Source organism: Electrona antarctica, assembly GCF_951216825.1.
Source record: "Electrona antarctica genome assembly, chromosome: 11".
Taxonomy (NCBI): Eukaryota; Metazoa; Chordata; class Actinopteri; order Myctophiformes; family Myctophidae; genus Electrona; species Electrona antarctica.
Genome location: NC_136792.1, coordinates 9,544,724 through 9,560,705, shown reverse-complemented (window position 1 = coordinate 9,560,705; position 15,982 = coordinate 9,544,724). Strand labels below are relative to the sequence as shown.

The window sequence follows — 15,982 nt, the reverse complement described above, 5'->3', positions numbered from 1 at the left end:
CACTTCTAGTCATTTTTACTAGTTGACTAGTTGCCTAGTTTACTAGTCGACTAGTTGTTTAACTACATATTATGTAAAAAGAAAAAGAAAATGTAAATAAATATTTGTACATTTAAAAACTGTGTACATTGGTGACTATAACTATAATCTACCTGATCTTTTGGCTGGGGACCCCCGGAAATGCTTTGGCCGTGTCTCGCGACCCCCGCCCCGCCCTCCCCACCCCCAATACAAATTGACCGTTACAATAACCTTAATAATAGTGAAAATATATCATAAATAAATACTGAAACCAGATATAATCATTAAGGAACGTTTATGCATGCACGTATGTAAACTCTTCATTTCCATTTTCCAGCCATTCATTTTTTTTTTAACTTGGCAACCCCCCCGGGGGGTCGCGACCCACGGGTTGAGAACCCCTGAACTAGTCAACTAGTACCAACAAGGTCGACTAGTGGATTTACTAGTCGACTAGTTGAATAGTCGACTAGTTGCCTAAAGCCCTAATGGGTGGTTGTGAGGAGGTTAAGCATCACTGCAGTAAACCTTTTTGAGGTGGAGGTGTATGTATCAAGTTTGTGCCTTGCAAGGTTGTGTCTTGTGTGTCTGTGAGCATATATGTGCAGTGCCGGCCAGTGCGTGCGTGTGTGTGTGTGTGTGTGTGGTTTCTGAACATACCTCGGCAACTTTAGGAGGAACTCCATCTCCCAGCACTTCCCTGTAGAAGCACTGCTGGGTCATGTAATAGGAAAGGCCACTGGTTCTCTTGAAGGCATCCTTCAGCCTCTTCAGCTCCACATCAGTGACTAGAGAGAGATGGAGAGAGAGAGAGATAGTGTTGGTTGGATGCAGTGGATGCAGTGCACACCCGAAATCACCATATATACAGTTAATATGGGCGTGTTTGTGTGTGTGTGTTTGGTTACGCACAGGTGGTGAAAAACAACGATGCTGTTTTCGTGCTCAGACGCCACCCACACACATAGCTCCGTAAGGGAGTGGTTGCACCACTCAAAACAATGTATTGTTCATCGACTAACCTTTTTCCACTGACGAAAACTAAATGGAAACTACATGAAAACTAAGCTATGATGACTAAGACTAAATATACTGACGATTTCGTCAACAAATAAAAACTAGACTAAAATGTTAGGAAGGGACTAGTGGACAAGAGATCCAGTATAAGTCATTTTTTTATACTTGGTTGCATGCTGAAAATGGCAGATGTACAAGCTCACAACGCGCCGCATTATTTACGACGGCATCAAGGCCCGCCAAAATACATTTTAGTCGACTAAATCAACTGAAGATTTAGTCGACTACAATCTTATGATTATTTAGTTGACTAAAACTAGACTAATACTAAAACATTCCAGGTGACTAAAATGTGACTATATGAAAACTATTCAAGAGACTACGACTAAAACAAAAAAATTGCTGACAAAACCACTGGTTGTGGTAAAGTGACATCCATGGAAGGCCATAAAGCAGATCCAAAACCACTCCTCCTCCTCCTCACTACAGCAGGGGTTCTCAACGTTTTTGGCCGGGGACCCCCGGAAAGGCTTTGGCAATGTCTCGGGACCCCCGCCCCGCCCCCTCCCGACCCCCAATATAAATTGACTGCTAAAATAACCTTAAAGGAGCATTCAGTGATTTGGAAAACCACCCAGTCCGCCCCGGTAACAAGATGTGCTCATGCACACGCTCTACAGTGGGGGGAAGTGCAACAGGCCAACAGCATGTGCACCAAGGCCCGCCCCCACTCGATCATGATTGGAGGAAGGCCCCTCTCATGCTGATTGGATGAAGGCTTTGCCACCCGCCACCAAAACTGAAACTAGGGTTTTTTGACCCCAGGGGCTCACTGGGGACAGGGAGGAACTCCTTATATGGTCAGCACACTCTATAGTAGGGAGGATTATCCAGAAAAAAAGAAAAAAGAAGTGATATTTGAATTAAGTCAAATCACTGAATATACCTTTAATAATAGACAATACACCATAAATAAATACTGAAACCAGATATAATCATTAGGGAAGGTGTATGCATGTACTATGTGTACTATATGTAAACTCTTCATTTCCACTTTCCAGCCATGCAGTTGCAAAAAATATATATATATATATATTTTTTTAAATAATTTGGGGACCCCCCCCAAAATAATTTGGCGACCCCCCGAGGGGTCGCGACCCACGGGTTGAGAACCCCTGCACTACAGGAGGGGGACTTATGAGGACATGCACAACTCACTTCAAAAGGAAAGGCTCGCTCAACTCAAGTTGACAGTCTGAGAGGGTTTAGGCTAATTGGTGTTAAACTTGTTTTCTATGATTCTCCTTTTTGGTATTGTGGATTTTTTTCTCTCCCCAATTCCTGTCAGCCTACTGTTTGTCCTTCCATAAAAACTAGGGGAAAGCCACCAAAAAAACATTAAAAAGAAAATAATAATAATTAAATCATGTCATGTCATTTCCGCTTTCATGTAAATTCCGACACTGACGAAGGCCTGCGTGCCGAAACGTGTCTGTCTGGTTTGACTGCTGCTGTGGATCCATTCCTAACTTTATTAAACAAGACTCCTACTATTACTGACTCAGTAGAGAGTGCCAGATTTGATTGTCTTTCTGCAGAACATGCACACCACCAACACTCACAAACACGCACACCCACACACCCTGTACACCTGCGGGCTGGCTGGCTGTCAGAGACGCCTGTGTGGACTTTAGGAGTACAATCATAATGTTCTTTCTAATCTCTAACCATAATCTTAACCACAACCTAGATGACTTTTAGTAGGAGCTGCTGTAAAGTCAGGACTCATGCTTCATTTATACGCCATTGAACAATGGTGTCGCTTGCTGAAAATAGCTAATATAGAAAGCTTGCTTGGTTGTAGATCATCTAATTTATTTCCAGCGAGTGTATGACAAAGCAAAAAAGATCTGGCTTTAGAATTAAAATGTGCTTTAATGACCATAATGATCCTTTTATTATTCCAATTGTTAATCCAGTAGCACTGCTCTGAACAGATGTGGGTTATAGCTGATAACCGCCTCACCTTGAAGCACTCCACTTTGATCTTGCGGTTAAAACGCCGCAAAAATATATTGCTTTTAGACTTAAATAAAATACCATATAATTGTATATTGATAAAAATCCTAACAAAACACAGCCCTGGGGCCTGGGCCGTGGCTCAGCGGTCCAGGCACCTTGGCTGGTAATCCAGTCTGGCAGTGGCAGTGTGCCGCGCGCTCGACTCCCGATCCCGACGGCCCTTACTGCATGTCATCCCCCCATTTCCTGTCAGCCTACTGTCTGTCCCTCCATAAAAAATATAAAATAAAGGTGAAAGCCACAAAAAACATAAAAAAAAAAAACACACAGCCCTGGGGGGCAGCTGTAGCGTAGTAGGTAGAGGCTGTCTGGTAATCAGAAGGTCATTGGTTCGCCTCCCAGCCCTGGTCTGTGCGTCGAAGTGTCCCTGAGCAAGACACTCAACCCATTTTGGGCGGGAGCCGGGAACCCCCATTGGTGTTTAAGCATTATGTTATACTTTAGCTATTGAAAAATAGCAGATCTACAAGCTCATAGCGCGGCACCGAGTGCCGCGCTACGAGCTTGTAGGTCTGCTATTTTTGAAAAATCGTGAAAATGTGTCTCAAATCTGGAATATATATTCTTTCAGAGCGAACGTTTTCAACTCAAATCTTTGCTTCTGACGGGTTCCCTGGAACATCATATTTTCAGATGGGGGTCCGCGGCCAAATACATATATTTTTCGGGGTTCTTGACATGAAAATGTTTGAGACCGACTAAATTTAGGCATTTGTAGAATCGTCTTCAGGTCTAAATGGGTTAAATTGCATTACAAACAAACAAACAAACACATGCCCGCAACTGCGGGGCTTACAAGCCTTATATTTTTCCTCACACAAATTAAAAGCATTTGAGAGTAGAGTTCAGCACCATGGACAGCGATCGTGTCATTTTGGAACCATCTTCAACTAATACAATAAATGATCAGTAGCTAGAATGTTTAACTTCAGACAATTGGCACATCATTTCCAAGTACTGGTAAAAATTCTATTTCAGTCATAGCCTAGTAAAGCCTACTACTCATCACAGTTTGAATGGCACTCGACAAACTTTACACTCCGCAAGCTCCGCAAATGATGTTCTTGGTATCCAGTGAAAGTCACAATACGTTGTGGGACTGAATCGCTGCTAATGTCATGCTACTTTGTTGACAATGGCGGTAATTACTTTTTTTTTGCAGACAATAGAGGCAGTTTCCTTAAATGTGCATGTTTTTTAAGTTATGTCAACTGAGGGGGCACGGTGGCGACAGCAGTGGTACTGCTGTCGCCTCACAGCTAGAAGGTCCTGGGTTCGATTCCCACTGGGGGCGTGTTCTCTCCTGCGCGTCATCAGTGCCCATACCCGCGGCGGGGTTGGCGAAAGGGCCTTTCTGTGTGGAGTTTGCATGTTCTCCCCCCGTGTCCCCTAGGGTAGGTACCCTCACAAAAAGCATGCAGTAATCCTGGTCTCTAAACTGCCTCCCCCTGGCCAGCCGGGGGGGGCTGATGGAGGGGAAAGGAACTGGTCGGAATAACGTGTTCCTTCCATGCGCTACATCCAGCTGGGGAAACTCCCCCCTGTCAGGTGAAAAGAAGCAGCTTGATCTCTTCATGCATAGAAGGAAGCATGAGGTCAGTCCGCTGCCCCCCCCCCCCCCCCCCCGGTTGGCAGAGGAAGTGTAGCACCCAGGATTACATTTGATAATTGACACTGGGTGAAAAAATGGGTAGCAAAAATCGTGGGATCATTTACTACTAAGGATGACAGTAATCCCCATGTTACTTGGGTGGGTATATTAGGTATATACTGTACAATTCTTCTTCTTTATGCTAATTCCCAGGTAGCCACAGTGGATCCATCTGTTTCCATCTGTTTTTCCCTGCACCTTCCTCACTCAGTCACACACGTATGTCCTCCCTCACCGCATCCATTAACATCCTCATTGGCCTTCCTATTCTCCTCTAGCCTGCCAGCTCCAGCATCCTTCTCCCCATCTACCCCCTCCTCTGCAGCTCCAGCATCCTTCTCCCCATCTACCCCCTCCTCTGCAGCTCCAGCATCCTTCTCCCCATCTACCCCCTCCTCTGCAGCTCCAGCATCCTTCTCCCAATCTACCCCCTCCTCTGCAGCACATCCTCCTCCCAATCTACCCCCTCCTCTGCAGCTCCAGCATCCTTCTCCCAATCTACCCCCTCCTCTGCAGCTCCAGCATCCTTCTCCCAATCTACCCCCTCCTCTGCAGCTCCAGCATCCTTCTCCCAATCTACCCCCTCCTCTGCAGCTCCAGCATCCTTCTCCCAATCTACCCCCTCCTCTGCAGCACATCCTTCTCCCCATCTACCCCCTCCTCTGCAGCTCCAGCATCCTTCTCCCAATCTACCCCCTCCTCTGCAGCACATCCTTCTCCCAATCTACCCCCTCCTCTGCAGCTCATCCTTCTCTTAATCTACCCCCTCCTCTGCAGCTCCAGCATCCTTCTCCCAATCTACCCCCTCCTCTGCAGCTCCAGCATCCTTCTCCCAATCTACCCCCTCCGCTGCAGCTCATCCTTCTCCCAATCTACCCCCTCCTCTGCAGCACATCCTTCTCCCAATCTACCCCCTCCTCTGCAGCACATCCTTCTCCCAATCTACCCCCTCCTCTGCAGCTCATCCTTCTCCCAATCTACCCCCTCCTCTGCAGCTCCAGCATCCTTCTCCCCATCTACCCCCTCCTCTGCAGCTCCAGCATCCTTCTCCCAATCTACCCCCTCCTCTGCAGCTCCAGCATCCTTCTCCCAATCTACCCCCTCCTCTGCAGCTCTCGCATCCTTCTCCCAATCTACCACCTCCTCTGCAGCTCTCGCATCCTTCTCCCAATCTACCCCCTCCTCTGCAGCTCCAGCATCCTTCTCCCAATCTACCCCCTCCTCTGCAGCTCCAGCATCCTTCTCCCAATCTACCCCCTCCTCTGCAGCTCCAGCATCCTTCTCCCAATCTACCCCCTCCTCTGCAGCTCCAGCATCCTTCTCCCAATCTACCCCCTCCTCTGCAGCTCCAGCATCCTTCTCCCAATCTACCCCCTCCTCTGCAGCTCCAGCATCCTTCTCCCAATCTACCCCCTCCTCTGCAGCACATGTCCAAACCATCCAACCCTCACCTCTCCTGTTTTATTTTATCTCCCAACCGTCTAACCTGATCCTCTAACTCGGTTGATGCCACCATTGACTCCAGCGCTACCCCTCCTGTGCCGGGGGGGGGGGGGGGGGGGAAGGGGGGGATTTCAGTCGGACGTTATATTTTGAACACCCCAAAATGCAGTAGTAATTAGCCATTTTAGTGCCAACGCTTTAGTCAGAAACGCTAATACAGTAACCACAAGGCCGCGCTGATTTTTTTATTGAGCTCCCAACATCATCCCTCACCTCAATCTGAGCTTCAATTCCGAGAAAAAAGGAAAGGAGCCAGCTTAGGTGGTTTGGGCGTCTCCCTAGGGAGGTCCTCGATGCAATTATACGGTTTAAAACCTCTTGAGCCCCATTGCCCCCACCGGCGGGGGCAATGGCTGTTTACCTCTGAACAGCACTCAATAAATCAATAGAGACCTAATCAATCTGCAATTTCAATGTTGATTCTGCAGATTTTCCCCCTGGACCCGCTTGGGGCTTAACAGGTTAAAAGTTCTGAAATGAGAACATGATACGAGTTCTGGATTCTAAAAGGTCTCCCTCCTATATCTATATTTAATGTTTTCTATTTATCCATTGTCTTTATACATTTCTAATGGGTTTAAGATGTATCACTGTCTGTTTAGTCTATTAGCTTTTCAGGCACTTCAGGGGCCGGCCCCATATTCAGTATGATAGCTCATTGTGATGTATTCGTATTTTACTATTTATTTGTTTGTGCTTACTTTTTGTGCTTGTTTTTTTATCCCGTCTTGGTACCATAAATAGAGTCTTCTTATTGATACTGTGTAAGATGATAACAGTTGACACCTGTGTTCAATCACATCTGATTGTATCTCCTACATATTAAATGCCACACTTCCTGTTGTCTTGTCACAACGCTGAGGAAGGCCAAGCAGGTTTGTTCACTCTCGTCAGAGGTAAATACAAGCATGTAAAAAGGACATGTAATGAGTGCTGGCAATTTCTTCATTTCATACTAAATGATGAGACAGACGGGTAAGAATGTGAGTGACGTAATCAGACAAACAAAAGGACAGAAAGAGATAAATGTGAGACAGGCAGGTAGAATGTAACAGACAGACAGACGGACGGACGGACAGACAGAGGCTATTGTCTTATATATACATCACACAGTGGTGCTTTCCAGAGAACGCTCCACTCAACCGCAACACAATTTGCTTGTGAGCTCAACTCTGTCACTGACAATGCACACACACACAGTCACGCACACACACTCACACTCACACACACACACAGTACTGTACATAGTACTATATCTTATTTCCCCCACCCCAAGATAGTGATACAGCTCATCTTAGCTTGGCCTACAGATCTGGTTTTCATCAACTTTGTCACATCGCAGGTTTACAGGTGTAAAGTTTTTGGGTGAGAAGGGAGATGGAGTCTGTACACAATACAGATTCATGTACACCGTTCTTCCTTAACTTTGTTTTCAAATATGATGCTTTAGTTTGTATGGTCCCGTTATTAACCTTGCAGCAATATTTTAAAAAGATGCACCATTTTAGTCCTCATGATAGGATTATTAAGGAGAGAAAGGAAAAACACAGAAACAAGTCAAAGTATGGATTGATTGGTTTCATACAAACACCATTTCAAACCTTTTCAAAAGCAATACTGTGCTGAGACTGAGAGAGGCTATTGAATACAATATTCATACATTTTGGATCACATTGTTGGTCTTGGATAGATGAAGGGGGACCACATCACAAAGATCATTGACTAGATGTTATTTTCCCAGCACAGCTAGCGGTCGAGGTCCAATAATGAACCACGCTCATTAATATGACAGGGACGGGAGCGACCTCATCATAATGCTGCTTGGCCTTTTGTGGAGACAGACGGAGAAAGGCTGTATGGTTATTAAACACGCACAAATAGAACTTAAATTTGTTTTCTGGCTTGCATGCCTCGCCTACAGAGGTGGTTTATCAAATAATAATAGTGAATCATTTGGGCATCTAAAGATGGCTTTCCTGGTGAGGGGGGGGGGGGGGGGGACCTCATTAAAACACAATTAGAAAAGCGGGATGGAGAAAATGTGTTCATCTCCAGCCAGATTGTAGGTAATATGTGGACAAAGGAAAGCTGGCTGGCCGGGCCGCCGGCTGGGTGTTGAAGCAAGCGAAGTGCAGTGGAAGAGAGAGTCAGGATCTATAGGGAGAGTGATGCCATGCAGCAAAACTTGAAAATCGGTATCAGCAAGTCAGACCGTACAAAACAAAATCAGCAAAGAACATTCACAACACAGACACACTCTACACTAGTGAGGGGAATGGGCCTGCTGTTCTCTCTGAGAAGGATCAGGTCATGGAAACTCTTTCTAGGTTATCCACGAACGAGCCCTTGAGCAGCGTCTGCCGTCATATTATTGATCCTCCATTCATCTGGATACAGTAAGCGTGAACTATTCCCACACACACACACACACACACACACACACACACACACACACACACACACACACACACACACACACACACACACACACACACACACACACACACACACACACACACACACACACACACACACACACACACACACACACACACACACACACACACACACACACACACACACACACACACACACACCACCACCACCACCACCACGACCTCTTCGATCGTACTTTGAAGTGGAAGCTTCTAGCCCTAAAAACAAGGTGAATTTGAAGCTTCGACGACAGGGCCCGGGCCGGGGGGATGTGGGGGATTAAGTAATGAGTCCGTGATTCATGAATCGTGGAGCTCAAGCACAAGCACATAACTTTGAAAGGTAGCAGATCTACAAGCTCTCAACATGTCATGCTGCAATGTGTTGTGGGCTTGTTGTGGATCAGATATTTAGATTTATTTATTTATTTTAATGAAAAAATTAACAAAAAAAAATATATTTAAAATAAAACTAGATTTTTAGGGGTCAGCCCTACTTGAGATTCACACTTGTCAACACAAATTTGAAACCGCTCTGAATCCTTTCTAGCAAACATGATTAACGCAAAATAATAACCAGCTTACTTGTTGAGTCAAAACTCAGTAATGGAGCCTTTGTTTGGCATCTCAAAAAACTACCCTTCCCAGAGTGCAACACAAAATATGGCCCCTCCTCATTAGGAGCACCTGGAGACTATAAAAGGCCATTCAAACAATCAGAGGCAGAGAGAAGACAAGTTATTTCAGGAGTTCAGCACAAAGATGCCAATGGTCTGTTGAAATGTTTATTTACTTGTTTGAAATGCCTTAATACTGCTTTAATGTGTTCATAAATGGTAAATGGTGCATTTATATAGCGCCTTTATCCAAGGCGCTTTACATAGATTGTGCATTACATTCACCCATTCACACACACATTCATACACCGATGGCAGCGGAAACCATGCAAGGTCCCAACTAGCACATCGGGAGCAATTAGGGGTTCAGTGTCTTGCTCAAGGACACTTCGACAGTAACTCTGGGGGAGCCCGGGTTCGAACTGGCAACCTTGCGGTTCCCATCCAGGCACTCTACCCCCGAGCGTTTGACTACCATTTAAGATGGTTTAAGGAACACATTGTAGAACACATTCATTGTGTGTGATAATTGGGCACCCTTCTGTGTTCACACTTGACAGTGGTTTGGAAGTTAACTCATGTGTTTAAGTATAAATTACAAAAGAATAAGACAAAGAATTACTTTAAGAATTTAAAAGACTACTAAAAATGGACAAAAACATATGTTAAAAGGTTTCAAATAGAAAAGAGCTTATCTACAAGCTCAAGGATCAGCTATTTATCTTATTTCTTTATGCCAAGTGCTTAAATAGTTAATTTGCAAATTAACCATTTACCAACCATCTTAAATGGTAGTCAAACCATGAACACATTAAAGCAGTATTGTGGCATTTCAAACAGTACATTTCAACAGACCATTGGCATCTGTGCTGAACTCCTGAAATCACTTGTCTTCTCTCTGCCTCCGATTGTTTGAATGGCCTTTTATAGTCTCCAGGTGCTCTGTCGTATGGCCAGGGATTTTTTCTAAAACGGAGGACGAAAATATCCGTTTTGCAAAAGATCCAGAGTAGTGTGGCCTGGGCCTTAGTCTCATGTCACGCAGCTGCGTCTAGATTCTCCCTGGCGGATCCTGCCGGGAGCTGCCTATGCCATAGAAAGCATAGGTGGACGCCAGGCTAGGCTGCTAGTGACAGGCTGCCATGTTGCCTGAATGAACCAAATGCTCCTATACGTGTGGCAAAGGCATGGGGCTGTCTGGTCCCAGCTGCTGTGGTGAGCTCAGCACACTCCACTCAGTCCACTCCACTGTCATGAATAAATGCTCCTATACGTGTGGCAAAGGCATTACATGGGGCTGTCTGGTCCCAGCTGCTCAGCACACTCCACTGTCATGAATAATAATAAGTATTGATCGAGCGGCAGGCCCTCCAGAGCTCAAAATACAGTATATCTTGGCTGCATTTGTTGCACGTTCACCCCAGTAGACCCCGGGCTGCCTTGGACCAGTTCAATCGCAGCTGTGACAGGGTAGTTAATGGATGGTCTCCCCGTTAGCGCTGGAAAGTGCCAGCTGGTCCACAACACTAGCAAGCAGTCAGTCTGGTCACCCCCCCCCCCCCCCCAGGCCACTGGACAAGTCAGAGGAAGGCTTACTGTACAATACATGGAACCGACTACGTCACTTATTTAGGTTTGATCTGAATTCTGTATCACACTAGCCTGGTTTTATAATGTAGGCATTCTCCAGTGACGATTAAAAGGAAGGTATAAAAACAAAACGGCTCTAAAATAATATATAGAATATGTCCCTATTAACTAAAGGGAAATGCTGCTCGTTTATAAAATTGGACATGAGAAAAATGCTGCACTCTTCCCTATTGCTTAGCACGGGAGAAAGGTTTTTTTGAGGTCATGTGATCATCAGTGATGTACAGATGATGTACTGTTTAGCCCCGCCCTCTAAGACTTCTCCAACAACTCTCAGAAGGTATAGTATGACAATGTTTAATGTTGGAAAAAAGTAGCCCCTTTAACCCACTCTGAGCCCCTTTTCGTGTTTTAAGCATTGTTATAATTTAGCTATTGAAAAATAGCAGATCTACAAGCTCATAGCGCGGCACCGAGTGCCGCGCTACGAGCTTGTAGGTCTGCTATTTTTGAAAAATCGTGAAAATGTGGTGCAAAACCTTGAATATAATCTTCCATGGTGAACGTTTTTTAACTCAAATCTTTGCTTCCGAGGGGGTCCCTAGAACAACATATTTTCAGATGGGGGTGTCGGCGGGCAATTACATTTATTTGTGGGAGGTCGTAGTAACCATCTTCAGAGTAGAACTTGTGCATTCATTACATCCTTGAACATAATCCTTTGTGTATAAGAAGCAACATGATGAACAGTGACTGTCAGAGAACAGGAAAATTGTTTAAGTAAGCTAGCAAAATGGCCAATGAAAACAAAGCCGGCCCCACGTGATGGAGAACACTGTTTATTGTGATACTCTGATGCAATGGTTGTATTCTTGGACACTAGGCTGCATTAACTGTAATGGCTACCATTCAGCGGAGAACAATGAAGCCATTTCTCTCCGCAACCCTACCAAAGGACTCGTTCCCCGAGCGAACCCACACACAAATAGAAAATAGACATGCACACAATTCTTGGCAGCACTGAACACTGAGGTGATAACATCCAATAGACACTGTATTACACATTGTCACACACACACACACACACACACACACACACACACACACACACACACACACACACACACACACACACACACACACACACACACACACACACACACACACACACACACACACACACACACACACACACACACACACACACACACACACACACACACACACACACACACACACACACACACACACACACACACACACCTTAATTTAGCTGGTGTTGCCATTGCCACAGACGCGTAACTAGATGTCAGTGGCCCCCGACGCAGGCTGATCAGCCAGTGACCCCGACAGCACGGGGGTTAGATCACCATGGAATGAATTCTGTACTGGCCATACAAGGAGCATGTCTAATCCATTGGTCTTGAGTGTACAGGTTTTGATGAGGTCATATCAACATATGGAATGACAGAACAGGTCAGCTCCATATATGGAGATCTAAGGGTGGTAGCGGGGGACATTCTCTTGAGTGTACAGGGTTTGATGAGGGCCGGGCCTTAATTTTCGCCGGCTGCCTGGCGTGGCTGCACTAATGACTTTGGGGCAGGCCCGTCTAGAGTTTGAATGGACAGGTATCAGTCAAAAGCGAGACATCGAAGAGGAAGGATGGATGGGGAAGGATCAACATATGGATTGTCAGAACAGATTCTGACATTATCCATATATGGAGATCTAAGGGTTTGTCGGTTTGAGGTCAGATGTAGAGTTGCTGTCCAATACAGACATCAGGGATCTCCATATATGGGCTTAATTGCGACAGCAGGTCGCATTTACTATGACATCACTATGATGTCACGAGACCTGGGCACCATATAATGGGGCCACTGAGTGACTGGGGCATTCCCATGTATGGGAATATTGAGTGACTCGTCGGGAAATGTACAATTTCATAGTAAATGCGACCTGCCGCGGTCGCAATAAAAGAAGCATTCTCAGGATAAATGCGCACTTTTGCAGAGGACCTCTACTGTAAATAATTTATATCGACAGGTAGAGGAGTTCTGTTGTGCCAATTCGTTTAACGATGCGATAGTAAAATCATACCACATCTTTCCACAGAGCATTTTGAACCCATTTTGGGCGGGAACCCCTTTTGGTCTTTTAAACATTGTTATAATTTAGCTATTGAAAAATAGCAGATCTACAAGCTCATAGCGCGCCACCGAGTGGCGCGCTAAGAGCTTGTAGGTCTGCTATTTTTGAAAAGTTTTAGATGGGGTTCAGCGGCCTCTTACATACAATTTTTGGGTTCCTTGGCATGAAATATTGAACACCACTGATACAGAAACATAAGGTTTTTCAGAAAACTGTCAGGATTTTGAAGAATTTTTTTAAATTTCGACGTCAGGCTGTATGTTGTTGCTGTGGCCGACCACCACCCAGTCATGAAGTAATGAGTCAGTCAGAGACAGTGATCTCTCTAAGCTCTCACCCACACACATGCTAGCCTAATAGTCACCTGAGACGTGCGTAGCCTAGCACCTGTGATCCATGAAGAGTCGCGGAGTCAGCAGGCCTTTATCACCTCAGGATGAATAAGCACATGCAGGCTGGTGGTGCTTTGCATCTGTACCCTGCACTGCCTCCTCCTGTGGTTGTTTGGGGATTTCAATTTGCCTACTGCAGCCATAAAGGCTCTGGTATGGAAACCAGGTTTGTTTAGATTGCCATTTTCAATGTGCATGGTTGGTAGACTGCTGTATTCTCCAGGTCTCCAGCTGGATCAGCCATTAGAGTAGCTACTGTAGAACAGGGTTAAATCAACTTAATTCAGTGGTTTTATTTTCACAACCCATTAGAAAAGGAGAGTCAGAGTCAGATGCAGATCACTCAGATGCTAATGTTTTTGTTTTTGAGGGCCCTCCTACAGCTTTTGTCCACACACGTCTCATATTTGCCATTGACAATGAAAGGAGAAATTAGGTCAGATCTGTCCGCCAAATATGACATAAATTTGTGGCAACACAATCATTAAATGCCATTGACAATGAAGGGAAGATTTACATCATATGTAGACGAGCTAATAAATGAGCTATGCCTCCCCACGGCAGCAGTTTCTGGAATGGCCGTTGTCAAAGCGTCAGTCTTCGGCGATTGGTTCATACCAACCATTCAGAATAGGAGGAAAGCAGATGACGTTGTTGTCAATCATGTGGCTATGGCTAACCCGGTTGCTAACCAAACAAACACAGTCAACGAGCGCTACTAGCATGTAAACAAAAGCGGTAAAATATGTCGGATGATGATGTTTATGAAACCTGTCGTTTCTGTAAAGAAACTATTTATCATACACAGGTCGATTTAATAGCCAGATTGATACGGTCGCGAGTCACCGCAGTGGGGGCAGCCATGTTTGTTGTTTGACGCTGTCGAGTGACGGTGTTGATGGCCAATCAGTTGCTGCGATCAGATTTTCGATCGAGATTGATGCCGCCGTAGGCAGAGTCACCAGACATGAATCACCAGGACATATTTTTTGTAATGGTAGCGATTCAGGGCTGGAGTCAGGCTACTCTGCACCAGTGATTTGATTCAAATGACGACTTGTTTCTCGAGACATAATATATCATCAGTCGGGGACAAAAATATTTTTTTTAATTAAGATTCTACGGGCTTCATCCTAGGTGAGCTGCCCGTTTCTCACACACACACACACACACACACACACACACACACACACACACACACACACACACACACACACACACACACACACACACACACACACACACACACACACACACACACACACACACACACACACACACACACACACACACACACACACACACACACACACACACGAGAGACCAACCTACTGATCATGCACATGCAGGAATGCGATCATGTGAGCATTGTGAGGTGATTTTTTTTTTTAACTGGCACAATTTGAGTGGCAGTCTGGAGCCCTGTTCAGGCAGAGGTTCAGAAAAAGCAGACAGCGGCAGCCTGCAACTGAGAGGAGAAATCTAAAATGAAAACAACATTGTGCTCAATTGGTACTTGGACACGCAAACTTCTTCTTCTTGCCCCAGGTTAGCAGCACCTCCCTTCAATACCTCACTCCTCTTCTTGCCCCAGGTTAGCAGCACCTCCCTTCAATACCTCTCTCCTCTTCTGGCCCCAGGTTAGCAGCACCTTCCTTCAATACCTCACTCCTCTTCTGGCCCCAGGTTAGCAGCACCTCCCTTCAATACCTCACTCCTCTTCTGGCCCCAGGTTAGCAGCACCTCCCTTCAATACCTCACTCCTCTTCTGGCCCCAGGTTAGCAGCATCTCCCTTCAATACCTCACTCCTCTTCTTGTCCCAGGTTAGCAGCACCTCCCTTCAATACCTCACTCCTCTTTATATTCTCAATAATAACACTATAATACCGTATTATTTATGGAATAGGAACAGACTGGACTTACAGACTGGACTTACTATGAATTAAGCACCTCAGGCCAATGAGGCCATATATCATGACATTAATATTAATATCAAATCACATCTTTCAATCACTGGTCGCGTCTCGCCTGTGAACTGTGAATGCACCTCAACCAGGAAATGAACAGAATTTGGAACGTGTTATTAGTCTGTGATCCATGCATGTAAAATGCAGTTAATGTCTGATACCAAGTTGGGACTACACGATTTTAGCCCAGATCCTTTACTCTGGGCGCTCGCTAAGCAAACCACAGATCAGAGGCAAATCGACGTTCGCTCCACTAAAGTTTTCTTGTTGTGTGAACTGTTCAAAAGACTGAGCACTCCTTGATGCCTCGCTGAGCACCCAGAGATATGGTAATGGTATGCTAGTTATCAATTCTATACCTTTCTGTGAATTTGTAAATCAATTGTCCCTCCAGTCAGGATACAAAATTGTCTGCAGGGAAGGGCCAATCAGGCACGAGCTATCCGTTCAATTTAATGGATGTGCACTATTGGTACTAGGTTTCACAAAGGCTACTGCAAGCATGCAACTATATTGCATACCAGTTGATAGTACAACCATTTCCGGCAAATC

The 15,982-nt window shown here is 45.2% G+C and overlaps 2 protein-coding genes across 5 annotated transcripts in view; both read right to left on the bottom strand.

Moving 5' to 3' along the window:
* Positions 1 to 15,982, bottom strand: part of efhd1 (EF-hand domain family, member D1) — a 129,073-nt gene that overhangs the window by 71,182 nt on the left and 41,909 nt on the right. The gene's annotated exons all lie outside the window — the stretch shown is intronic.
* Positions 1 to 15,982, bottom strand: part of usp32 (ubiquitin specific peptidase 32) — a 100,045-nt gene that overhangs the window by 79,352 nt on the left and 4,711 nt on the right. For all 4 annotated transcript variants that reach the window (XM_079514502.1, XM_079514504.1, XM_079514505.1 and 1 more), the window contains exon 2: positions 682 to 809. In XM_079514502.1, coding sequence (XP_079370628.1) covers positions 682 to 809 — 128 coding nt within the window. The remainder of the gene's footprint in view (positions 1 to 681; positions 810 to 15,982) is intronic.